This window comes from Triticum urartu, chromosome 4A, assembly GCF_056163025.1.
Source record: "Triticum urartu cultivar PI428250 chromosome 4A, HENAU_Tu73, whole genome shotgun sequence".
NCBI lineage: Eukaryota > Viridiplantae > Streptophyta > Magnoliopsida > Poales > Poaceae > Triticum > Triticum urartu.
Window position 1 is genome coordinate 613,551,137 of NC_141876.1, and position 26,668 is coordinate 613,577,804.

At 48.9% G+C, this 26,668-nt stretch overlaps 1 protein-coding gene across 1 annotated transcript; it reads left to right on the plus strand.

Moving 5' to 3' along the window:
- The first annotated feature begins 269 nt into the window (after window positions 1–269).
- On the plus strand, window positions 270–21,829 carry LOC147977355 (uncharacterized). The gene is made up of 6 exons (XM_087521138.1): window positions 270–551; window positions 18,942–19,066; window positions 19,157–19,441; window positions 20,968–20,998; window positions 21,093–21,155; window positions 21,782–21,829. The coding sequence occupies exons 1-6, from the start codon at window positions 270–272 to the stop codon at window positions 21,827–21,829; spliced, it is 834 nt and encodes a 277-aa protein (XP_087377264.1).
- The last annotated feature ends 4,839 nt before the right edge of the window (window positions 21,830–26,668 follow it).

A 26,668-nucleotide genomic window follows, 5' to 3' on the forward strand; every position in this document is an offset into this window, starting at 1 on the left:
GATGAAGTCGTGGTGCGGCCCGGCGGCAAGCGCGGTGGGCGGGCAGGGCGAGCTTGGCAGTGTACCGGCAGAGCCAGAGCGCGAGCTCGTGGGCGGGTGACAGGCGCGGCCGAGACGGACATTTTGGGATTGGTTGGTGTGTTGGGCGCCTCCAACTATACCCGGACGTGCATGTCCGTTTTCCCACCCATTGCCACCAAAACGGATAGAATTCGGACAAAACGGACGTCCGTTTGGGGTCATGCGGTGGGGTTGGCCTCACCCCTGCGATGGACCCTCCCAACCGCATCGCTCCCTGGCACTTTAAACGGTGGGTCCATGACAGCCAGGTGCTCGACTGGCACAACGGTCGCGTCCTCGTCCAAATGCTAGAGCGGGAGCGGTCCAGGGTCATCGTGTGCGACCCCTTGAAGGGCCAGCAGCACCACCTTCCTGCCGTTCCTTCGGGGGTAGTAGACATTTCAACGGGGCGGTGCTCTGCACAGCAGGCAGTGATCGGGGCCATGTGCATGGCCACTGCCATTCTAACCCCTTCAAAGTTGTCCTGCTGTGTATGTTGTCAGTGTCAAAACCGGCGGATCTCGGGTAGGGGGTCCCGAACTGTGCGTTTAAGGAGGATGGTAACAGGAGGCAGGGAACACGATGTTTTACCCAGGTTCGGGCCCTCTTGATGGAGGTAAAACCCTACGTCCTGCTTGATTTATTCTTGATGATATGAGTATTACAAGAGTTGATCTACCACGAGATCGGAGAGGCTAAACCCTAGAAGCTAGCCTATGGTATGATTGTATGTTGTCCTACGGACTAAAACCCTCCGGTTTATATAGACACCGGAAAGGGCTAGGGTTACACAAGGTCAGCTACAAAGAAGGAGATATCCATATCCGTACTGCCTAGTTTGCCTTCCACGCCAAGTAGAGTCCCATCCGGACACGAGACGAAGTCTTCAATCTTGTATCTTCATAGTCCACCAGCCCGACCAAAGGATATAGTCCGGCTGTCCGGAGACCCCCTAATGCAGGACTCCCTCAATAGCCCCTGAACCAGGCTTCAGTGACGATGAGTCTGGCGCGCAGTATTGTCTTCGGCATTGCAAGGCGGGTTCCTCCTCCGAATACACCACGGAAGAATTTGAATACAAGGATAGTGTCCGACCCTGCAAAATAAGTTCCACATGCCACCGTAGAGAGAATAATATTTCCACAAGTCTAATCTGCTGACTCGTTTTGGCAACATGTTCGCGCGGGGCCGGATACTTGGCTGCGAACATCGCGCACCGGCTGCCCGCTGCGGGGCAGATCATTCCTACCCCTGAACCTCATGAGAGGGTAGTCTTCCTCCACCACTTCCTCCGCGGACTAGGGTTTCCCCTCCATCCATTCGTCTGTGGTCTCATGTTCTACTACGGGCTGGACTTCCATGATCTGGCCCCGAACTTCGTTCTCAACATTTCGGCGTTCATCTCGTGTGTGAGGCTTTCCTCTGCATCCGTCCCCACTTTGGCATGTGGCTAAAGACCTTTAATATCAAGCCAAAGGTGGTGGGCGGCCAACAAGCAAAATGCGGAGGAGCCATGGTGGGCAAAATGCCCAACGTTATATGGCTTGAAGGCTCCTTCGTGGAGACCATAAAGGGGTGGCAATCGGCGTGGTTCTGCATCACCGAGCCGCGCGACGCCAAATGGGTGGCCGCCCCCAAGTTTCGATTTGGAATCCCCACGCGGCTCACTTCCTGGAAAAGACAAGGGCCTGTCCTGGGGTCCTTCGGTGGAGCTGGACGGACTCCAGAAATGTATCCGAAATATGGCAGGCAAGAAGCTCAAGCTTGTCAACATAGTCCAGGTCATGCTCATCCGCCGGATCCTCTCGTGTCAACAACGGGATTTCAACTAGTGGGAGTTTGACCCGGCCCAGCACCAGACTCTGAGCGAGCTCTTCGACACGACGCACAAGGACGTCTGGAAGGTGTTGTTCAAGGGCGCCGAGGTCCCTCCCTCCCTCACCGAGGACCGCGGGCTAAGCGTGAAGCGCCGAGCGCATTCGGTGAGTTCCATACATCCGGTAGGATATTTTATTTCCCCTAGCTTAATCATGTGCGGGGTCTGATCTTCATACCTTTGACAGGACTGGGTGGAGACGTCGGGGCAGATTAACTGTACGGCCCCTCTGCCCGAGGACACTGCAGACGCTCTCCTTACGGAGATGCTGACTCCAGCCCCTTATAAGGTGCCGGAGAAGACCAAGAAGGCCAAGGGAACCCGAAAGAGTTCCCGACGCCCGGTGTTATCGGACTCATCATCCGATAACTCTGCGACACACTCCTCCCCCGAAGACGAGGAGGAGGAAGAAGAAGATGCTCCCCCTTCAGTTGGGGGAGACAAGAAAAGGAAGGCCGCCCCAACCGGGGTGGCGAAGGGTCCAAGAAGGGAAGGAATCTCCTTCCGGACTATTCCACCACCGGCGCCGAAGGAGAAGACGAGTGGCTGCTCAGGTCCAAGCCCCTGGCGAAGTCGTAAGTATTCGGATGCCAGAATAACTCATAGCATACCTTTGTCGCACTGCCTCTCCTAACGCCGAATTATGACTATGCAGACCGCCGCGAGCCCGTATCGATGTATCGTCGGACGGCTCCCTGGGCTCGTCGGATATGGATAGCGATCCACTTCTGACCGCCACCTCCCCTTGCCCTACGGACAACGCCGAGGTATTGCCTCAAGAGGCACTGGGCCGAGGGAGACAGTCCCGGAGGCGCCTCAAGGCGACCTTCCGGACTCCGGGAGCAGAGGGAGCAATGCTCCCGAGGGCTCCTAGTTCGGCCCTGAGCCAAACACCGCGCTGGAACCCCCAGTGGTTCTGGACTCGGGCAGGCGGCCTCCTTCCAAAAGGGGAAAAACGCCTGTGCAGCTGACCTCTGTCCATCCAGAGGCACCGAACAATCTGCTGGGAGCGCTTCGCAGCGCTTCCATCGACGAAGAGCACCGCACTATTATGAGTGCGGTGGTCCAAAAGGTTCAGTCTGCCAAGAGCGGACTGACTGAAGCCTATTCCAGCCTTCTAACAGGCTTTGAGGTAAGTTTTTGGAATATAGGAAAAATATTACCGCATAGACAGTAGCCCCTGATGCTCTGTTCGGTGTTCAAAAAGAAAAGCCGAACAGAGGATCAAACAATATCGCAGGAGTCTAATATAAGTATGTATGTATGCGTATGCAGGCTTCGTTGTTGGCCTCTGCCGCACTTACTGCGGAGGTCGCCGAACTGAAGGAGGACCTTAAAGGGTCCAAGGACGAGCTCGGCCTTGCCAAGAGGCAGCTCGAGGAGAACAAAGGTAAGTAGTACCTTGTCTATGGATATATATAAAAAGAATGCGATTGCAAAATGGCAGGATCATCGTAAATTTGCCAGGGGCCACGACCGAGGTGGCGACCCTGAAGCAAGCGCTATCCAAGGCCGAAAACGAAGCGACCAAGGAGCGCACCGAGCGGGAAAGGCATGAGGCATGGGTGGGCGAGGTGCAGCAAGAGCTCCACACTCTCGTGACAAAGCTAGAGGCGTTGGAGCTTGATTTGAAGACGCGAGAGTCCGAGCTTGCCGCGGCCCTCGAGAGCGCAAAGAGTGCCAAGGCCGAAGCCCAAAAGGCCCTCCAGGAGATTGATGCGATGAAGAAGATAGCGGCGGGTAAGGCATTCTATATGCAAAGTAAGCATGTGAAAGTGAATTACTTGTTACTTACCCGAATCCGGAGCTCTCCAGGAGCATTCGCAGATTTGCCCCGCAGCGTGTCGGATGCCGCACAGTTTTACCAGGCCGAGGAGGGAATCTCAACGAAGAAGTTGTTCTGGTCTCAGTATACTGGGACCGAACACCCGATGCCTTTGAGCGACCAGCTGAAGCAACTTGTCGAGCTGCACAAGGCGGCCGAACATGCCATGAGGGGCTTTATAGTCCGGATGTGGCCTGGGGATGCCCTTCCCAACAGCTACTTCGGCCTGGTGAGGCGGCTTGTGGATGCCTGCCCACGGCTTGAAGTCATCAAGCGGTCCGTCTGCATCGAAGGTGCATGCCGGACTTTCGCCCGTGTGAAGGTGCAATGGGCCAAGATGGACGCCGTGAAGATGGTGAAGGAAGGGCCGCTGCAGGGCAAGGAGCATCGCCACCCCGAGATGTACTATGAGGGTGTCCTGAAGGGCGCTCGTCTCGTAGCGGACGAGTGTACGAAAGATATAATATTCGAGTAAACTCGCTCGTGCAATCCTGTATTTATGAAAACTTGTTCATATGCGCTGTGCAACGCTTGTTTGAATTTAAAATATTACCTTCTGTTCGGTTGTTTATCAAATCTGAGAGATGGCTAGTCGTCGGCTTCTGCCCCCACGCCACGAGTGCTGGGGTGTTCGAGATAAACCTGAACACTATTGTTCCCATTGTTGGGTCCTTCGAGGGAGGTGCTCAGCACAACGAACAAGGCAATCGGACTATAATGCGTTATCACTCTCACTTAGCCATAGAATTCTATAATTTTAAATTTCGGCGAAGCCCCTAGTATTCGGAAGGCCAAATTCGGGGCACGATACACGCCTTAAGCCGGATAGGGCCGACTCCTCGCTCTAAGCGGCATAAGTCTTTAGGGACTCGAAAACCTCTCGAATAGCGACCAGTCTCTCGCCTTATCATGACAGTTAGTTTTAGCTTTCTCTACTGAGGTTCTTAGCCCAGCAGATTCGGAGCTAATGCATATATATAAAGGAAGAATGCAATAATAGTCTTAATGCTATGCATTTTTTATTCAAAAATGTGCGTTAAAGCAGAATGATACAAGTAGTGTGATAAGCAAAAAGTAGGACTGTTTGACATGTCCCTTCCAAGGGCAAGCTAAGGAATAGTATTAAAACAAATATTTCACTCGTTATCGTAATCCACCTGGGAGTTCCGTGGTGTGACGTAGCTTTCTGCCTCCTTGGTTGCTGCATCATGTGTTCGACAATCACGCTATCGGACAGGGTTTCCGGAGATTAAAGTCCTGAAAGAGAAAAATAACAAAGCAGAAAGCCCCTAGTGCGGTTTAAGCCGCGACTTGGGGCGTGCCGCCGTCGTGCCCCCCTCCCCTCCTGTGCCCATGGTATTTTTAATGCGTAATTATGTACGCGTGGCACGGATTTCGCCATTTGGCTGGGGCCGGGGTGGGGGCCGCATTGCTATGCGAGCTCGGGACGTGCCAGGCGGTCCGGTTGCCGATTACTCCGGGCGCGCTTGAAGTTGTCCGGGTCCTTAATTGCCGAACTAGTGGATTACCTTAAGAGGCTGCCTTGCGCTTCTGCTGCGAGGGCCGCAGTGTGCTCCCCCATGCGGAGAGAGCGCTCTGTGTTTCCATTGACTGTGATGACCCCCCGAGGCCCTGGCATCTTGAGCTTGAGATATGCATAATGCGGTACCGCATTGAATCTTGCAAATGCGGTTCGCCCGAGCAGTGCATGGTAGCCACTGCAGAACGGGACTATGTCGAAGATTAACTCTTCGCTTCGGAAGTTATCCGGAGATCCGAAGACCACTTCCAGTGTGACTGAGCCTGTGCAACGGGCCTCTACACCTGGTATGACGCCTTTAAAGGTCGTTTTAGTGGGTTTGATCCTTGAGGGGTCTATACCCATTTTGCGCACTGTGTCCTGATAAAGCAGGTTCAGGCTGTTGCCGCCGTCCATTAGGACTCGAGTGAGGTGAAATCCGTCAATGATTGGGTCTAGGACCAGTGCGGGGAATCCGCCATGACGGATGCTAGTGGGGTGGTCCCTGCGATTGAAGGTGATCGGAGAGGAGGACCATGGGTTGAACTTGGGGGCGACTGGCTCCAACGCATATACGTCCCTGAGCGCATGCTTCCGCTCCCTCTTGGGGATGTTGGTTGCGTATATCATGTTCACCGTCCGCACTTGTGGGGGGAACCTCTTCTGTCCTCTGGTGTTCGGCTGCCGGGGCTCCTCCTCGTCATCGCTATGTGACCCCTTATCTTTGTTTTTGGCATTTAACTTGCCGGCCTGCTTGAACACCCAACAGTCCCTGTTGGTGTGGTTGGCTGGCTTGTCAGGGGTGCCCTTTATTTAACACGAGCGATCGAGTATACGGTCCAAACTGGACGGGCCTAGAGTGCTTCTTTTGAATGTCTTTTTCCGCTGACCAGGTTTAGGGCCTTTGAATCTGGCATTGACTGTCGTATCCTCGGTATTGTCGCTGTTACTGCGGCACTTATGCTTGTTGCGACGTGACCTGCCATTGCCGTCCTTGGTATCCGAAGTACCATGGTTCGTTGATATGTTATTACTACGAGCCAGCCAGTTGTCTTCTCCCGCGCAAAAGCGGGTCATGAGTGTCGTGAGGGCTGCCATAGATTTCGGCTTTTCCTGACCAAGGTGCCGGGCTAGCCACTCGTCGCGGATGTTGTGCTTGAAAGCTGCTAGGGCCTCTGCATCCGAACAGTCGACGATTTGATTTTTCTTTGTTAGGAACCGTGTCCAGAATGGCCTGGCCGATTCCTCTGGCTTCTGAATTATGTGGCTTAAGTCATCGGCGTCTGGTGGTCGTACATAAGTGCCCTAAAAGTTGTTGAGGAATGCGGCTTCCAGATCTTCCCAACAGCCAATGGACTCTGCTGGCAAGCTGTTGAGCCAATGTCGAGCTGGTCCTTTGAGTTTGAGTGGGAGGTATTTGATGGCGTGTAGGTCATCACCGCGGGCCATGTGAATGTGCAGGAGGAAATCCTCGATCCACACCGCAGGATCTGTTGTGTCGTCGTATGATTCTATATTTACGGGTTTAAAACCCTCTGGGATTTGATGATCCATTACTTCGTCTGTGAAGCATAAGGGGTGTGTGGTGCCTCTGTACTGGGCTATATCGCGCCGCAGCTCGAATGAGTCTTGTCCGCTGTGTTCGGCCCGGCCGGACTTGCTTTTGCTATATCCGACGTGACGATTATCGTCTCGCATAGTGGCGCGCCCTCTTGATGCGTAGATCGATCTTGCATTTTTTGCTTTGTCCTCCAATACATCTCTCAGGTCTGGCATATTTTATTGGGGAACGTAGTAATTTCAAAAAAAATCCTATGCACATGCAAGATCATGGTGATGCATAGCAACGAGAGGGGAGAGTGTTGTCTACGTACCCTCATAGACCATTCGTGGAAGCGTTATATCAACGCGGTTGATGTAGTCGTACGTCTTCACGTCCGACCGATCCAAGTACCGAAAGCACGACACCTCCGAGTTCTGCACACGTTCGGCTCGGTGACGTCCTCGCCTTCTCGATCCAGCAAGAGGGGCGAAGTAGTAGATGAGTTCCGGCAGCACAACGGCGTTGTGACGGTGTTGGTGAAGAACAATCTCCGTAGGGCTTCGCCTAAGCACTACGAAAACTATGATGGAGGATAAACTAGAGGGGACGGGGTTGCCGGCACACGGCTTGGTGTTTCTTGATCTGTCTTTGGTGCTAGCCCTACCCCTCTATTTATATGTTGAGCCCTGGGGTCGAAACTTGGAGTAAAAGCCTCCTCAAAGTCAGTTTCACCCGAAAGGCAAGAGTCCTTCTCGGACTCCAGGGCTAGACGCCAGGGTTCCTGGCATCTAGCCTCTGGTCTCCGCAAAACTTCCTTTTGCACCTTTGGCCCAGATAAAGTGTTCTCGTGCCCAAACATTTCGGGAAACATCCGGAACCCCTTCCGGTGAATTCCGGAACCCTTCCAAAGATCAAACACTACTATCCACATATCAATCTTTACTTCCGGACCATTCCGGAGTTCCTCATCATATCTGTGATCTCATCCAAAACTCCGAACAACATTCGGTCACCAACATACATAACTCATAGTACTATATCGTCAACAAACGTTAAGCGTGCGGACCCTACGGGTTTGAGAACTATGTAGACATGAACGAGACACCTCTCTTGTCAATAACCAATAGCGGGACCTGGATGCCCATATTGGCTCCTACATATTCTACGAAGATCTTTATCGGTCAGACCGCATAACAACATACGTTGTTCCCTTTGTCATCGGTATGTTACTTGCCCGAGATTCGATCGTCGGTCTCTCAATACCTAGTTCAATCTCGTTACCGGCAAGTCTCTTTACTCGTTCCGTAATACATCATCCCGCAACTAACTCATTAGTTGCAATGCTTGCAAGGCTTATAGTGACGTTCATTACCGAGTGGGCCCAGAGATACCTCTCCGATAATCGGAGTGACAAATCCTAATCTCGAAATATGCCAACCCAACAAGTACCTTTGGAGACACCTGTAGGGCACCTTTATAATCACCCAGTTATGTTGTGACGCTTGGTGGCACACAAAGTGTTCCTCCGGTAAATGGGAGTTGCATAATCTCATAGTCATAGGAACATGTATAAGTCATGAAGAAAGCAATAGCAACAAACTAAACGATCAAGTGCTAAGCTAACGGAATGGGTCAAGTCAATCACATCATTCTCCTAATGATGTGATCCCATTAATCAAATGACAACTCATGTCTATGGTTAGGAAACATAACCATCTTTGATCAACGAGCTAGTCAAGTAGAGGCATACTAGTGACACTCTGTTTGTCTATGTATTCACACATGTATTATGTTTCCGGTTAATACAATTCTAGCATGAATAATAAACATTTATCATGATATAAGGAAATAAATAATAACTTTATTATTGCCTCTAGGGCATATTTCCTTCAGTCTCCCACTTGCACTAGAGTCAATAATCTAGTTCACATCACCATGTGATTTAACATCAATAGTTCACATCACCATGTGATTAACACCCATAGTTCACATCGACATGTGACCAACACTGTCGGTGTCAGAACCGGCGGATCTCGGGTAGGGGGTCCCGAACTGTGCGTCTAGGCTGGATGGTAACAGGAGGCAAGGGACACGAAGTTTTACCCAGGTTCGGGCCCTCTCGATGGAGGTAAAACCCTACGTCCTGCTTGATTAATATTGATGATATGGGTAGTACAAGAGTAGATCTACCACGAGATCGAGGAGGCTAAACCCTAGAAGCTAGCCTATGGTATGATTGTTGATGTGTATGTTGTCCTACGGACTAAAACCCTCCGGTTTATATAGACACTGGATAGGGTTAGGGTTACATAGAGTCGGTTACAATGGTAGGAGATCTAAATATCCGCATCGCCAAGCTTGCCTTCCACGCCAAGGAAAGTCCCTTCCGGACACGGGACGGAGTCTTCAATCTTGTATCTTCATAGTACAGGAGTCCGGCTGAAGGTATAGTTCGGCCATCCGGACAGCCCCTAATCCAGGACTCCCTCAGTAGCCCCTGAACCAGGCTTCAATGATGATGAGTCCGGCGCGCAGATTGTCTTTGGCATTGCAAGGCGGGTTCCTCCTCCAAGTACTTCATAGAAGATTTCGAACACAAAGATAGTGTCCGGCTCTGCAAAATAAGTTTCCACATATTGCCATAGAGAGAATAATATTTACACAAATCTAATCTGCTGACGTATTCTGTAGTGTGACATCACACCACGGCCAAGCTTTTATTCGAACCGTTTTACTGTCCCATCTAAGTGCGTTATGCGAGGCGGTTTCCTTGGCACGTCTTGTTAAAGCAAAGATCGTGTCCCCTTATTCCGGGATTCTCATCAATACGGGCGTGGGTAACCCAACCGCTTCTAGGATCCTAGATTATAGGCAAGCCCAAGCAGACACGGGGAGGACGCTTGATATTCACCCTCTTTATAAAGGGACCAGGCTTTTATTTTTCCCTCCCGTGCTCAATCGAATCTTCCCCCACCTCAAGCTCAAGCGCCCGAAGTTCAGGTCAGGTGCTCCGAACCTTCAGTCATGTCCGGATCTAGCCTTCAAGGCCGATGGGTGCCTTCCTCCGTCATGGAAGAAGACATCAAAACGTTGAGGGAGGCCAAATATCTGATCGCCAAGATTTTGCATCGGCTGCCTCCCCGAGGGCAGGTCGTCCCTACCCCCGAACCCAACGAGAACGTCGTGTTCGTTTCCCACTTCCTCCGAGGTCTAGGCCTTGCTATGGATCCTTTCGTCAGGGGTTTGATGTTTTATTACGGGCTAGACTTCCATGATCTAGCTCCGGACTCCTTTCTTCAAATCACGACATTTATTGTCGTGTGTGAGGCATTCCTCCGGGTTACCCCTCACTTTGGCTTGTGGCTCAAGACCTTTGAAGTGAAGCCGAAGATGGTCGAGGGGCAACATGCAGCGTGTGGAGGTGCCTCAGTATGCAAGATGACGGGAGCTCCGTGGCCCAAAGGTTCCATCCCGGAGGTGTCTGAATTGTGGCAACAGGAGTGGTTCTATATCACGGCTCCTCGAAGCGCCAAGTGGGCGGCCGCCCCTGTTTTCTGCTCGGGCCCTCCACCACAACTGATGTCATGGATCAACAGGGGTCTGAGCTGGGGTCCAGCCAAGGACGTGCCTATACTGCAAAGCCGCATTCGAGATCTCTTCAATGGAGATTTTAGTTTGGTTGCGGTAGCACAAGTTATGCTGGTTCGCCAAGTCCAACCTTGCAAACGCCGCCCCCTTCGCTTGTGGGAGTTCAATCCCGAGGGACCATGTGTCATTCAAATTGTCCTCGGTTTGACGCATGAGGAGATGTACAAGTCATTCTTCGGACCTCAGGTAGAGTGTCCGGAAATCACCGAGGACGTGGGCCTGAGTAGTACCCACACCGCCGAACAGGTAAGGAATCTTCCGGCCGAACATACTGTCTCTCATTTGTTACGAAGTTATTTCTGAGAATTCGCTTTCTGATCAGGACTGGCTAGCGAAGGCAAAGTTGATTCGGTGTTCGGCCCCCCTCCCCGAGGGTTTGGAAAATCCGGTCCTGGAAAAGATGCTCCAGATCGTGCCTTGCCCGGAGCCCTTGAAGGAAGATACCGCGGAGGACAGTAAGGGCGGACGCGGGCCCCCAACGCTGCCCATTCTAACCGAGGGAGTGGGCGTCTCCATGAAGGAAGACGACCGGAAGAGGAAAAGGACCGCGCCCGGGGATTCGGAAGCCGAAGCTTCCAAATGGGAGAAGAAGTCTCCCACCGAGAGTCCTACCTTGCGGGGTGCTGTTGCCGCACAAAGTCCGCGGGGGGATCAATTCTCCCACAAGTCATAAGTGACCCGGAATACTTTAACAGTACAGATATGTCATCTTTTTCTTCTAAGAAAATAACCACTTCATATATCTTTAGCAGTTCGGGCCTTAGCCCCTCTCAAATGAGCTCATCTTCAGGGGATCTTCTTCCAGTGATGATGGGGAGCGAAACGCCTCCTCCGGACTACTCCGCTCCAGAAGCGGGTGACCCTGAAGTTTCGTCGCGGAGGGCCTCTCCGAGTCCGGTGAGGCCAGAAGATAATCCCACTGACCCCCGAAGCTCCCAGTGTCCGGCTCCCGAAGAGAGCAGACAAAAGAGTCCGGCACCGTCTAGTGTGCGATCGGATGTTCTGAGGGAGTTGGTGGGGCGAGCGGCCATCTCAGATGAACACCGTGTGCTGATGAATACGGTGATGGAGAGAATATCATCCGCCGAAAGCGGATTGCATGAAGCTTTTATGAGTCTACTGACTGGCTTTGAGGTACGTAAAAGAATGTATGATAGTCCTGCACATGCTAGGTGTGCTCTGTGTAGATAGTAGCCCCTGAGACTCTGGTTGTCGTTGGAAACAACGACGAACAGAGGATCAAATTCCCAGGTAATAACCATACCGCCTCTATGTGCAGGTGATGGAAGCTCCGGTGGCTAGCCGGACTAGGGAGTTTGCCCATTTAGAACGGCAGTTGGATGCGGCAGACACCGACATCGAGCTTGTTAACAAAAGGCTTGACGAGGCACAGGGTAAGTGTCTATATCTGGTAAACGTCACATAGGAAGAGCAGCATAATGCCAGTATCTTTAATATGTTGTGACTGCAGATGGAGCTGCCACTGTTGAAGCCTTGCGGGCAGAACTTGCCCGAGCCAAGGAACAAGTGAGGTTGGTTAATGCGGCTGCTCTGAAGGCGGCCGAAGAGTTGCAAGCCAAGAAGGCCGCACATGGCAAAAGCCGAGATAAGATGGCCAAGATGGCCATAGAATTAAAAGCCACCGCCAACCGTTGCCGGGTTCTTGAAAAGGAAAACCAGGCTAAAGCATCGGACCTTGAGAAGGCTGCTGTGACGAGAAAAGACCTTTGCTCTGCTATGAGGGCAAAGAAGGAGGAGCTGCGGAAAGCCAGGGATATTGTCGCTGGGAAATCCTTTATGTTGCGGAGGAAGTTCGGAGATCCACGGTATGCCCCTCTGGATCGGTTGTGGAGCTCGGAGGATGTGTATATGGATTTGGTGGCGAGCGCTGCCGATGCGGCCAAGTACTTCCAGGGTCAAACGGACCATGGAGTAGACCAGCTATTTTGGAGACAATTCCATACTCCCGAGCGTCCACTTTCATTGACTGACCAATTAGCCGAATGGGCCGAACTAAATAGGTTGTCCGGACTCGCCATGAGGTCCGTTGTGGATCAGCTATGGCCGGAAAGGTCGAAACCGAACAACTATTTCAGCTTGGTGCAGCAGCTCCTGGACGTGGTGCCGCGCATTAATGCGATGAAGAGGTCGGCGTGCATAGAGGGCGCACGGATGGCCTTTGCCCATGTCAAGCCATACTGGGCGGAGATGGATGCTACCAATGTTGCAGCGCGGGATTCGGCCATAGGTCGAAAGGCTGCTGAGCACTACTTTGAAGAAGTTTTGGAGGGTGCCCGTTTGGTAGAGACCAAGTGCTCAAAAAATATTATGTTTGAGTGATATGTAATCTCATTGTAAGCGAAGTGCTTTTATAGAGTTTTATAAGGCAATTTTTATACTTTTGCCTGAAAGTAATATGATGCCTCCTGGGCAGCCGTTTTTGTATACGTGTGTATAACCTGAAAGATTGCAGTCGTCGGCTTCAACCCCCACGCATATAATGCGGAGGTGCTAGCAAAAACACGCCTTCACACTTAACCCAACGTCTTGGTCCTATTAAGGAGGTGATAGCGGAGCGAGCGAGGCAACCGGACTATAATGCTTTAACACTTTCACTTAGCCATAGGAGTTTGATAGTGGGGCTACGAGATAGCCCCTGGTGGCTCCGCACTCTCCCGATCTTGGGGTGCGTACATGCCTGGCCGGAAAACGGCCCTTCATTAAGGCGGAGGAATTCTATCATTCCCACAGGTCATCGAGTGGTTGACCAGTCTCGCGCTATATCATGACAGTCAGTTTTTGGCTTTCTCTACTGAGGTGCTCGTCCGGATGAACTAGGGCACAATCGCAGTAGTTCTCCTGGTGCTACCTTAGCCGCACTACAAGAAATATGTCAACTTATGACCTTCTGTCAGTGACCTCGAAGAATTGGTCATAAATTTATGACCATTTTAGATGAATTGGTCAAAAGCTGTTCAGGGGGCTCCAAACCCTAAACCATTGCGACCATTTTGGTCAAAAAGGTCGTAATTTCCTTACACGAAATGGTCACAAAGCAAACAGTGCTAGTCCGCTGCCTTATTTCTAGTTGTTAATGACCAATATAGATGGTCATAGCCTTGTAGATTGTGGTGGGTTGTGATGACTAGGCGCCATCTCATCAGTTTTGCCTATGTGTCATGTCCATGTGGCAGTTTTTGCCCTAGGTTGTGAAGCAACCTATATTTCTATCATTCCCAAAATTCCCAAAAAAATCACATAAATTCTTTGGGGCATATCTTCATCAAATATGTTAAAATCCTTCCTTGCCTAGTTCAAAACTAATTCAACAATATTCATTTTCCTATTTTGTTCACAACAACACTTTATGAAGGAAGTGCTATTTATATATTCTTGATTGCCCTCAGAATTTTTGGGCACTCTTTCCTATCCAAATTATTACCGCATAACAAAATTCAGCTCCATTTGCCTAGCAAATCTTCCTCGGCAAATTTCCAAAGTTTTTGTCCACCTAGAAGCATTGTGAAGGAAGTACCTTTTTTATATCTCTAAATGACATGAAATTCATATAGTTCCTTCATATGCCCAAATTATCAACCTCCTCAAAATTGCAGCTCAGTCAAATCATCTATGTGAGCCCAGGTTTAATTTATATTTTATGGCCAAATTGGCATGTTGCAAAGCAAGTGTTATATAGACCCCTCCTATTACCCTCAAACTTTTCGGGCACTCTTACATACCCAAATCATTGCCACATGATAATATTCAGCTCAAGTTTCCTAGTAAATCTTTCTCGGGAAATTTCCAAAGTTTCTACCTCGAGAGAAGCTTTGTGAAGTAAGTACTAGCTAGGCTTACCCAAATGATCTGAAAATTTACCAGCGCATGACCATACCTAAGTAACTTACCTACACCAATTTTGAGATCATTTCATTCATCCAATCTCTCTCACTAGTTTTCCCAAGTTTCTGTCCATAGAAGAGCATTGTGAAGGAAGTACTTCTTTGGCATATCCAAATGGTATCAATTTTCTACAATGCTTTCCTATGCCCAAATAACCATCCTCCACAAAATTTCAGCTCACTCCATTCATTATTTTGAGCCCAGCTTCAACATTCATATTTTTGTCCAGCGTGGTACTTTGCAAAGCAAGTACCACCTAGGATCCTCCTTTTGAGCTAAAAATTTGTGAAGACATTCTCCTTAGTAGATGATCATCCTTAGCCAAAACTCACGCTCATTGGCCATGTGCATTTCCCATACCGCTAATCAAACACTTGGCTGCTAATTCATGTTTGAGCATCGATCGGTCTCTTCGTGAGAATCTTATGTTGTAATTTTCTTCCTAGCACCAACCTAGGGAGTGCCTAACCCACTAGACATGCCTAGGCCACCCAGAACACATGACAACATTACGGTCACGCGGTGACCACGCGACGGGCATGCGAGTTTACGCGCTCTAGAGTTGGGGCCCTCGGCCACCGCCCAAACCTCGACGTATCGCCAACAAACCATGTATTTATGATTAAATAGGTCCTTATGTAACTAGAAATGATTTTTGGAAAAAATAAATAGCAAACTATGAGGCAGCTATAGTTCAAATTTGCCCGGCTTCCAGCTGAATCGACGGAAATTTGTCTTTTTCACGAGAGGTGGATCAAAAAAATTTACACCAAACCATTTTGTCAATTGTGCATTAAATATGGCCTAGTATTTTATAAAAATGATTTGGTCCAATTTTGCAACAATTATTTGGTAGTTCCTTCACAAAAAAACCTCCTTTCGGGCACTCAGAAAATGGAAAATGTGTTTTCCGTGCAAAGAAAATGAAAACTCCCTTAGGCAACATTGTTTGTAATTCCAATATGCACCCTTGTGCACAATATGAGATCATTTGAACAAACTATGCCAAGAATGTGGCCATAAGATTGATTATTTGGCTTGAAAGCCATTGATCTCCACACGTGATAGCTCGTTTCTGAGAACACTTTTTTAAAATAATTGCCGTATTACAAGTTTATTATTTTTTCTAGGAACTTGGCCACATATAATGACACAATGCGAAGGTTTCCCAATTTTTTGATTTTTTTTGAATTTTTTATGCCCATTTCAAAATGCGGTCAAAACGGCGAGAATGACCGTTCCTAGCTAGTCGTTGAATCTTGGAATTTTTTTGGTGTTTCTCTGATTAAATAGATACTTATGTACCTAGAAATGATTTTTGGAAAAAATAAAGAGCAAACTATGAGGCAGCTACAGTTCAAATTTGACTCGCTTCCAGCTGAATCGGCGGGAATTTGTCTTTTTCACCAGAGGTGGATAAAAACTTTTTACACCCAACCATTTGGTCAATTATGCATTAAATATGGCCTAGTATTTTATAAAAATGATTTGGTCCAATTTTGCAACAATTATTTGGGAGGTCCTTCACAAAAAACCTTCTTTTGGGCACTCAAAAAATGGAAAATGGTTCTTTCGTCCAAAGAAAAAGAAAACTTCCTTAGGCAACATTGTTTGTCATTCCAATATGCACCCTTGTGCACAATATGAGATCATTTGAACAAACTATGCCATGAATGTGGCCATAAGATTGATCATTTGGCTCGAAAGCCATGAATCTTCACGCATGATAGCTCATTTCTGAGAACACTTTTTTAAAATAATTGTCGAATTGCAATTTTATTATTTTTCCTGGGAACTTGGCCACATATAATGACACAATGCGAAGGTTTACAAATTTTTTGATTTTTTTTGAATTTTTTATGCCCGTTTCAAAATGCGGTCAAAACGGCGAGAATGACCGTTCCTTGCTAGTGGTTGAATCTTGGAATTTTTTTGGTGTTTCTCTGATTAAATAGATACTTATGTACCTAGAAATGATTTTTGGAAAAAATAAAGAGCAAACTATAAGGTAGCTACAGTTCAAATTTGACCCGCTTCCAACTGAATCGGCGGGAATTTGTCTTTTTCACGAGAGGTGGATCAAAACTTTTTACACCCAACCATTTGGTCAAATGTGCATTAAATATGGACTAGTATTTTAGAAAAATGATTTGGTACAATTTTGCAAGAAACACATGGTAGGTCCTTCACAAAAAAAACACATTTTGGTCACTCAGAAAATGAAAAATGGTTCTTTTGAGCAAAGAAAATGAAAACCTCCCAAATCAACATTGTTTCTCATGCCTAAATACACACATGTACAAAATATTGGTTTATTTGAACTAAATATAAGAGGTTAAATGTTTGCCTGAATAAGAGGGTACAAACTATAAGAGAAAAAACAAAAAATGCTTAATTTTGATTGGTGGAACCAGCTGTGGCATGGATCAGTGACATGGCAAACATCTGTCCATCCATCCATCCATCCGTCCATCCACCCCTCCGCTCTCTCAGCTAACCCTAGCGCTCGCAGATCCCTTCCCTCGCCGCCACCCTCCCCTCCCCTCGCAGATCCATCCTTCCCCTCCCTCCTTTCCCTCCGGCAAGATCGCTGTGCTTTACTCCTCCCTCCTTCCCCTCCGGCAAGATCCCACATCCATCGATCCATCCTCAACCGGAACCCCTCTCCCGATGCCAGATCCAATCCTCCTCCCTCCCTCCTCGCCCCGGCTCCCTGCTCCCCTTCCCTTCCAGATCGCCGCCACCACCTCCCTCCTCCTCCCTCGCCCCGGTTCCCTGCTCCGCCGAGGCCGCCGCCGGGAGATCCGACTTCGCCGACGGGAATGGGGCCGGATCTGAAGGAAATATGCCCTAGAGACAATAATAAAGTTATTATTTATTTCCTTATAATCATGATAAATGTTTATTATTCATGCTAGAATCGTATTAACCGGAAACATAATACATGTGTGAATACATAGACAAACAAAGTGTCACTAGTATGCCTCTACTTAACTAGCTCGTTAATCAAAGATGGTTATGTTTCCTAACCATGAACAATGAGTTGTTATTTGATTAACGGGATCACATCATTAAGAGAATGATCTGATTGACATGACCCATTCCATTAGCTTAGCACCCGATCGTTTAGTATGTTGCTATTGCTTTCTTCATGACTTATACATGTTCCCATAACTATGAGATTATGCAACTCCCGTTTATCGGAGGAACACTTTGGGTACTACCAAACGTCACAACATAACTGGGTGATTATAAAGGAGTACTACAGGTGTCTCCAAAGGTACATGTTGGGTTGGCGTATTTCAAGATTAGGTTTTGTCACTTCGATTGTCGGAGAGGTATCTCTGGGCCCTCTCGGTAATGCACATCACATAAGCCTTGCAAGCATTGCAACTAATGAGTTAGTTGCGGGATGATGTATTACAGAACGAGTAAAGAGACTTGCCAGTAAAGATATTGAACTAGGTATTGGATACCGACGATCGAATCTCGGGCAAGTAACATACCGATGACAAAGGGAACAACGTATGTTGTTATGCGGTCTGACCGATAAAGATCTTCGTAGAATATGTAGGAGCCAATATGGGCATCCAGGTCCCACTATTGGTTATTGACCGGAGACGTGTCTCGGTCATGTCTACATTGTTCTCGAACCCGTAGGGTCCGCACGCTTAAGGTTACGATGACAGTTATATTATGAGTTTATGCATTTTGATGTACCGAAGGTTGTTCGGAGTCCCGGATGTGATCACGGACATGACGAGGAGTCTCGAAATGGTCGAGACGTAAAGATTGATATATTGGAAGCCTATGTTTGGATATCGGAAGTGTTCCGGGTGAAATCGGGATTTTACCGGAGTACCGGGAGGTTACCGGAACCCCCCGGGAGCTAAATGGGCCATGATGGGCCTTAGCGGAAAAGAGAAGAGGCAGACCTACATGGGCTGCGCGCATCCCCCTTCCCCTAGTCCTATTAGGACTAGGAGAGGTGGCCGGCCCCCTCTCTCTCTTTTCCCCCTCCGCGAATCCTATTCCAACTAGGATTGGGGGGGGGGGGAATCCTACTCCCAGAGGGAGTAGGACTCTCCTGGCGCGCCTCCTATGGCCGGCCAGCCTCCCCCCTCTAATCCTATATATACTGAGGCAGAGGCACCCCAGAAACACACAAATTGATCCACGTGATCTATTCCTTAGCCGTGTGTGGTGACCCCAGCCACCATATTCCTCGATAATACTGTAGCGGAGTTTAGGCGAAGCCCTGCTACTGTAGTGCATCAAGATCGTCACCACCCGTCGTGCTGACGGAACTCTTCCCCGACACTTTGCTGGATCGGAGTCCGGGGATCGTCATCGAGCTGAACGTGTGCTCGAACTCGGAGGTGCCGTAGTTTCGGTGCTTGATCGGTTGGATCGCGAAGACGTACGACTACTTCCTCTACGTTGTGTCAAAGCTTCCGCAGTCAGTCTGCGTGGGTACGTAGACAACACTCTCCCCTCTCGTTGCTATGCATCACATGATCTTGCGTGTGCGTAGGAAATTTTTTGAAATTACTACGAAACCCAACAGGATCCGCCACGCCCGAGCGCTCCATCCTCGTCGATAGGGATGACTACATCCTGGCCTCGGCGCTTCCGGCAGCGGCGGCTCATCTCCTTCCTCGGGCACCACAACTTCAACCGCACCGTGGATGTGTAAGCACGCAGTCGTGTCTCCCCCTCCCCCCTTCAAACCTGCCTCTGCGAATGCATCTCTTGATCCGGGAAACGCACGCGCGCGCGCAGGTTGGTGACCCAGACGGACGTGTTCCTGTGCCTGAAGCACCTGGCCGAGCTGGTGGACGTGGGCTCCTGGGACAAGGCCATTGACTACCTCTCCCGCTTCCTGCCCTCCGACCGCCCGCTGGGCGTCCACGGCCGCGCCCTCTTCCACTACCTCCGCGTGCACAAGGCCATCGACGACGTGCTCGCCGGAGCCCCGGAGGCGCGCTCCGTCACCACCGCCCTTGACCAGTGCATCATCCGCCGCCCCACCAAGAGCCATGCCGTCACCAGGCTCCGCACCATCTTGTCTCCGATCGACCCGGGGCTTGTCGAATCCTCCTCCCCCACTGCCTCAAGGTACGGCGATTCCTTCCCCTCTCCTCCCTGTATCGTCTAGATCCGCATTTCTGTGGTGCTCTGTGATAGTTGGGCGTCTAGTATTGTGGAATTTGGCTCCGATCTGTGGTTAGATCGGTGAAGATTTGGCGAGTTCGTAAGGATTTCACGGGTACTAATTTGTAATTAATGGGTGGATGTGCTCGTGCACAGGATGGATGGTCGAAATCTATGCATGTTTTATGTACTAGTCCGTCAGTTCCTGCTCATAGATTCCCCCAACTAGCTTGTGTGCCATGTAAAAAATTATATCTAGACGTGATCTTTCTAATAGGCTTAGGATTGTAGATTGGTTTTAACCGGAAGATAGGTTTCTTTTCTCAGATGATAAGCATGGCCCCCAGTTATATGGGGATCCGTGAGATAATTGATGATTTAGATGTGCCAGAACCTATTTGCTCGCTAGCATCTCTATGATGAAGAAAATATGCTCCTGCCGTTTGTTGAGTCTCTGGATTGATGTATAAGCCTATCTATTGTCGTGTAGATATTGTGTTTATTTTGTAATTTGTACTGAAGGGTTAGGCCTACCGTCTTCCAGGCGAATTCCTGATGCCGCATGGTTTCATCGGTTAATCTATGCATGTTTTATCTATTACAGCTAGTCTATTCTGGTTTGATAGCTCTTTATGATCCAATTCAATAGTAGCTTGTCTGTGATTATCTTCTTCTCCGCACGCGTATGCTGCCTGATCTGTCGCTCTTGATCAGATTTTTGTTGTACCATTGAAATAGCAAATACACGTATGTTAGTGTCATATGTGCTTGATTTATTACCACGAAGCTAGGTTTCACTTAGCTAATACAAGCATTTCAGGCAGCTATGTGGAATCAGAATCCCTAGATCAATGAAGTACTGCTGCATATCAATAAGAAGTACGTAGGGCTATTTGACCGACTCACTTACTAGCCGTAGTAGCCAGTGCTTAGCTCTGTATGGTGGTCATTGCTTCGTTGAATTGCTTGGTGTTGCTGTAGCCGTAGTAGCCAGTGCTACTGTTTCCACAATCGATGCTTACTAAAAGATCATGACTAGTACTGTGACATATGCTCGATGACTAAAAATATGTTCATTTATAAGATTTTTTCAGTAAAGTGGAACTTCTTAAATATTGCATGCTGAAGTAAACTTAAATGAAATGTGCAGCGCAGTACATTACCAGAAGCAGACTGGCCATGGACTCAATCATTCTTTGTGATTACAGTTTGACTGTATCTCCAGCATTGACAAATACCATTGCTTGTTCAATTTTATACTGGAGTTGCTTGTTCAAATACCATCTATGTTCTGCTGATGGTTCTCACTCTGTTTGGTAACAGACTCTGCTTTAGGAAAGTCTCACAGTACAGTACTACTAGTAGATAAGATACTCCTTAAACTTTGGATCAAGTAAACTGTCTCATATATTTTATGCTCCTCAAACTTCACAGTACAGTACTACATTGTTATGCTCCTCAAACTTCACAGTACAGCACTACATTGTTATGCTCCTGTTATCTCAACTCTTATAGTATGATGAATCAAGTAAACTAAAAGCACCACCCTGTTCTGTCTGTGCAGACTGACCTCCGCTTCCAGAGCCATGCGGTGCTGGCCCTTCAGGAGGCTGCAGAGGCCTACCTGGTGGGTCTCTTCGAGGATCCGTGGCGAGAGGGCTTAAGGTGCTTGCTTTGCCTGTGGGAATGGTGTCCTGAGACGAGTGGAGGAAGCGGTGTCCGAGGCCAGGGAGCTTTCCTCTCCAGGTCCGTCTCCCGAATCATGGTGCAATTTCTAGCACTGATCAGTGCCCCGCGATTGAAGCTAGCTGTTTTACTGCCTTGTGCCATTGAGCAACTTGTGCTTGGTTTCAGTTGCCATGAAAAAGAAAATCTTGCTTCCATTTTATCAGTGCTGATTCATTAGTCATATTTTGTGTCTATTAAGTCACGTAAAAATCACATAACTTTATCAGTGCCTAACATTATATTTAAGCTATACTTTGTTGTAAGTTCTTGCTTATATTAGTGTCATTCATTTCTGTTCTAATTAATGTGGAACCGAGAATGAACATTTTTCTCTCTTTTTAGACTGCTAGATTGTACAAGTTGAACAATCTGCTCTAGTTTAAACAAGTTGGGATCCATCAATACAATAGGACTTAGTTTACATTTCATCTTGCTTGTAATCAATATCCTCACTTCTAATTTACCTCAAGTTTACCGTTTACCGAAAGTTTCAAATTCTTATGTTGGTTTATGTTCTATTTGTAGGTTATGAGATGTGCTGCTGGAGACATGCCGTTAGCAAACTGGAAGTGATGCAACCAAATCTAATTGGAAGCATGGCCTTCTTGTAGGTTTGCACATAAGTGGAACTTGTAGTGTATAAGTAGTCGCTGGAGCTGTGATGGTGATCTTTCTTTTGACTGGCTGTCGTTTGTTATAGATGACAATCTTTTAGTTGCTGCTTCAAATGATGTAACTGCAAGAAATGATGTATGATTGTACAGTGAAACAAATGTTGCTTTGATAGCAAAATTGAAAAAAACTGAATTGTTTCTCTGTTGTCCAGTCCTTTGAATTAGTGGGCTGAAAATATTGATGGGCTAGAAGAGGCCTTAGCCCAAACAATATTGGACAAAAAATGAAAGGAAAAACATCTTAAAAAATTTAAAAAATTAAATGGACCGCAGAAAGGCCGAGGCCCAGAAAAATGGAAGAAGCTCAGAAAACAAAAAAGGCCAAATTGTTGGGCCAGGCCCATGTACTTAGCGAAAATTAACAATATATATATATATTAAAAAGGCTGAATTAATGGGCTCGGCCCATCTAAAGCACCGAAATGGACTGGGCCGATTCTAATTTTTGACCTTTTCAATTGGTCGCAATTTTGCAACGTCAGATTGCCACGTCGGATCCGACATGGCCTGGGGAGAGAGCTAGCGACCAAAACAGAAGGTCATAGGATCAACGACCTTTTGTTAAAGGTCGCTATAGTCAGTTTACGACGCCCAGCTTTTGACCTTATGTTTTTGGTCACAAAAAGGTCATAAATGGAAATTTGTGACCATTCAGTGACCAATAGTGGTGGTCATAAGTTGACATATTTCTTGTAGTGCCGGTAAAGCGGAACATAAGGCACCAAAACACAGGAGCCGGGTAAACCCAACATTTGACCAAAGACAATGATTCGGAGCTGATGCATATAGGGCCAAACTCGCGACGCCGAACACTCCCTAAGGTATTCGGTCTTTGTGGTATAAACCGGGCCTAAATAATGGCCTTTGTAAGAAGCCCCGTGTGTCCAGGTACGTGCATTGTTCTGGCATGGCCACATGCCAAGACGTCAGCATCCTTCACAACGGTGGATATGTATCAACAAGAGACAGTAAAAAAGGTTTACGCAGGGTCTTAATCTAAAAAGAATCCTTTAAGCGGGTCCCAGCTGCATGTCCGCGCCTGTGTCTCCGTTGTGCCGTATCCTGGACGGGTGTAGCACGATGATCGTCTGTAAAAGAGAGGAAGTTAGGTGAAAAAGTTGTCGTGCAAAAAGATAGTTTTCTAAAGAAACCATGTATAATTGAAGATGATAAGAAATTGCCACTTGTCTGCGCGTGTTGAGCCCCTTGTATTGACAAATAGGGGTGTGATCACTTATTCGGTGTAAATAGCGGCGCCGGACTCGATCGCTGGTCTAGACGCCTTTAATGTTTGGCTGCCAAGGTAGCCTCACTCTCTTCGACGCGCAGAGAGCGCTTGATATCTCCGTGCACTGTAATGATGCCACGTGGACCGGGCATCTTGAGTGTGAGGGAGGCGTAGTGTGGTATTGCATTAAAGCGAGCGAAAGCTTCTTGTCCGAGCAGTGCTTGATAGCCACTTTGAAACGGAGCGATGTGGAAAGTTAAATGCTCGCGACGGAAGTTATCGGGGGAGCCGAATGTAACTTGTAATGAGAGGGAGCCCATACAACGAGCCCCTGGGCCTGGCGTTACTCCTTTAAAGGTAGTATTGCTATGGAGAATTTGTGTTGGGTCTAACCCCATCCCGCGGATTGTATCCTGATATATTAGGTTTAGGCTACTGCCGCCGTCCATCAAGACTTGTGTGAAGTGATATCCGTCAATTACTGGGTCTAATACCAGGGCAGCCCATCCTGCGTGCCGGATACTTGCTGAGTAATTGTGATGGTCGAAAGTGATCGGTTGAGATGACCAGTGGCAGGACTTCGCGGGGTCAGGCACTTCGGTATGTTTTCCTGGGAGTGTCGTTTTGTTTTTCCCCTGATCACGTGTAACACGTGTACTATTTTGACTTCCGGTGGAAATTTCTTTGGTTCCGCCGTGTCTTGTTTGGGAGGCTCGTCCTCATCTTCACTTGGTGTATCTTCCCCCTTGTGTACAGCGTTGAGCTTGCCGGACTGCTTGAAGACCCAACATTCTCTGTGGGTATGATTAGCGGGTTTACCAGGGGTATTATGGATCTGGCATACTTGGTCCAGAATTTTGTTGAGGCTGGATAATTCGTCCCTGGTGCCTTTAATGGGCGGCTTTTGACCTGGCCGAGAGCTTTTAAATCTGACATTTACTGTCATGCCCTTCGTGTTATCTTCTTTAATCCGGCGTTTGCTATTGCTGTTGCGTCGTGATTTCCTGTTTCCATCTCTAACTTTGGATGTACTAGGGTCGCTGGTGCTGCATCTGCTAGCCAGCTGTCCTCACCCACGCAAAAGTGGGTCATGAGGTTTGTTAATGCAGCCATCGTTCTCGGCTTATTTTGGCCGAGGTGTCTGGCGAGCCATTCGTCACGGACGCTATGCTTGAAAGCTGCCAAGGCTTCGGCGTCCCGACAGTCGACAATCTGGTTCTTTTTAGTAAGAAACATGTTCCAAAGCTTTCGGGCTGACTCTCCGGGCTGTTGAGTTATATGACTCAAATCATCCGCATCTGGAGGTCGGACATAAGTCCCTTGAAAATTTGCCCGAAAGGCGTCTTCGAGCTCTTCCCAACTTCCAATGGAGCTTTCGGGGAGGCCTTTGAGACAGTGACGAGCTGGCCCTTTGAGCTTGAGAGGTAAGTACTTGATGGCGTGGAGATCGTCTCCTCGAGCCATATGGATGTGAAGGATGTAGTCCTCAATCCAGACTCTGGGCTCTGTTGTTCCGTCGTATGCCTCTATGTTTACGGGTTTAAATCCCTCTGGAAATTCATGGTCCAGCACCTCATCGGTGAAACACAGGGGGTGTGCGGCACCCCTGTAGCTGGGTGTACCGCGTTGTTCGGGTGTTTGTTGTGTTGCGTTGTACGCTGGGGCGCGCTTGCGTCGCCGCTTTGACTGCTTTTTGAGGGAACAAGCCTTCGGTGCGTCCTTCCGTTCCTCGTCGTCATCTTTTGGTGCGTCCACCATGTATACGTCATATGACGAGGTGGCTTTCCAGGGCCTAGTAGGTGCTGGTTCTTCATCATCTCCTTCATCGGCGTCCATACCGTCGATGTCTTCGGAGTCGAAGTCGAGCATGTCGGTTAAGTCGTCGATAGTGCCTACAAAGTGGGTGGTGGGTGGGCTTTGAATTTCTTCATCGTCTGAATCCCAACCTTGCTGGCCGTAGTCCAGCCAGGGCTCTCCTGATAAAGAAAGAGACTTCAGTGACTTCAGAATATCGCCAAAAGGCGAGTGCTGAAAGATGTTCGCGGCAGTAAACTCCATGATCGGCGCCCAATCGGATTCGATTGGCCGGGGCGCGGAGGGTTCGGAGTCCGGAAAGGAGTCCGGCTCCTTGGAGTCACGAGTCTCACGGAGTGCAGGGCTGGTGTTCAGCTCAATCGCCGTTGGGATCGCAGCCCCCGAGGTGGCGTCCAACCGCCCATCCTCGATCGGCGCAGTTGGCTCCGAATTAAGGATCGGAGCCGATGCGGGTGCGGCCTCCAGGGCACTGTTCGGCGGCAGAGCTAGATCATGAAATTCATGGTCCAGCACCTCATCGGTGAAACACAGGGGGTGTGCGGCACCCCTGTAGCTGGGTGTACCGCGTTGTTCGGGTGTTTGTTGTGTTGCGTTGTACGCTGGGGCGCGCTTGCGTCGCCGCTTTGACTGCTTTTTGAGGGAACAAGCCTTCGGTGCGTCCTTCCGTTCCTCGTCGTCATCTTTTGGTGCGTCCACCATGTATACGTCATATGACGAGGTGGCTTTCCAGGGCCTAGTAGGTGCTGGTTCTTCATCATCTCCTTCATCAGCGTCCATACCGTTGATGTCTTCGGAGTCGAAGTCGAGCATGTCGGTTAAGTCGTCGATAGTGCCTACAAAGTGGGTGGTGGGTGGGCTTTGAATTTCTTCATCGTCCGAATCCCAACCTTGCTGGCCGTAGTCCAGCCAGGGCTCTCCTAATAAAGAAAGAGACTTCAGTGACTTCAGAATATCGCCAAAAGGCGAGTGCTGAAAGATGTTCGCGGCAGTAAACTCCATGATCGGCGCGGAGGGTTCGGAGTCCGGAAAGGAGTCCGGCTCCTTGGAGTCACGAGTCTCACGGAGTGCGGGGCTGGTGTTCGGCTCAATCGCCGTTGGGATCACAGCCCCCGAGGCGGCGTCCAACCGCCCATCCTCAATCGGCGCAGTTGGCTCCGAATTAAGGATCGGAGCCGATGCGGGTGCGGCCTCCAGGGCACTGTTCGGCGGCAGAGCTAGATCATGCTCGTCGGGACAGTGTGGCGCGCTCGGCAGTGGCTCGAATCCGTCGAGGATCAAGTCCCCGTGGATGTCAGTCATGTAGTTTAAACTTCCAAATCTGACCTGACGGCCAGGGGCGTAGCTTTCGATCTGCTCCAGGTGGCCAAGTGAATTGGCCCGCAGTGCGAAGCCGTCGAAGACGAAGATCTGTCCGGGGAGGAAGGTCTCAGCCTCGACTGCATCGCTATCGATGATCGTAGGAGCCATCGAGCCTGACGGCGACGACACAGAGGAACTCTCAATGAAAGCACCAATGTCGGTGTCAAAACCGGCGGATCTCAGGTAGGGGGTCCCGAACTATGCGTCTAGGCTGGATGGTAACAGGAGGCAAGGGACACGAAGTTTTACCCAGGTTCAGGCCCTCTCGATGGAGGTAAAACCCTACGTCCTGCTTGATTAATATTGATGATATGGGTAGTACAAGAGTAGATCTAC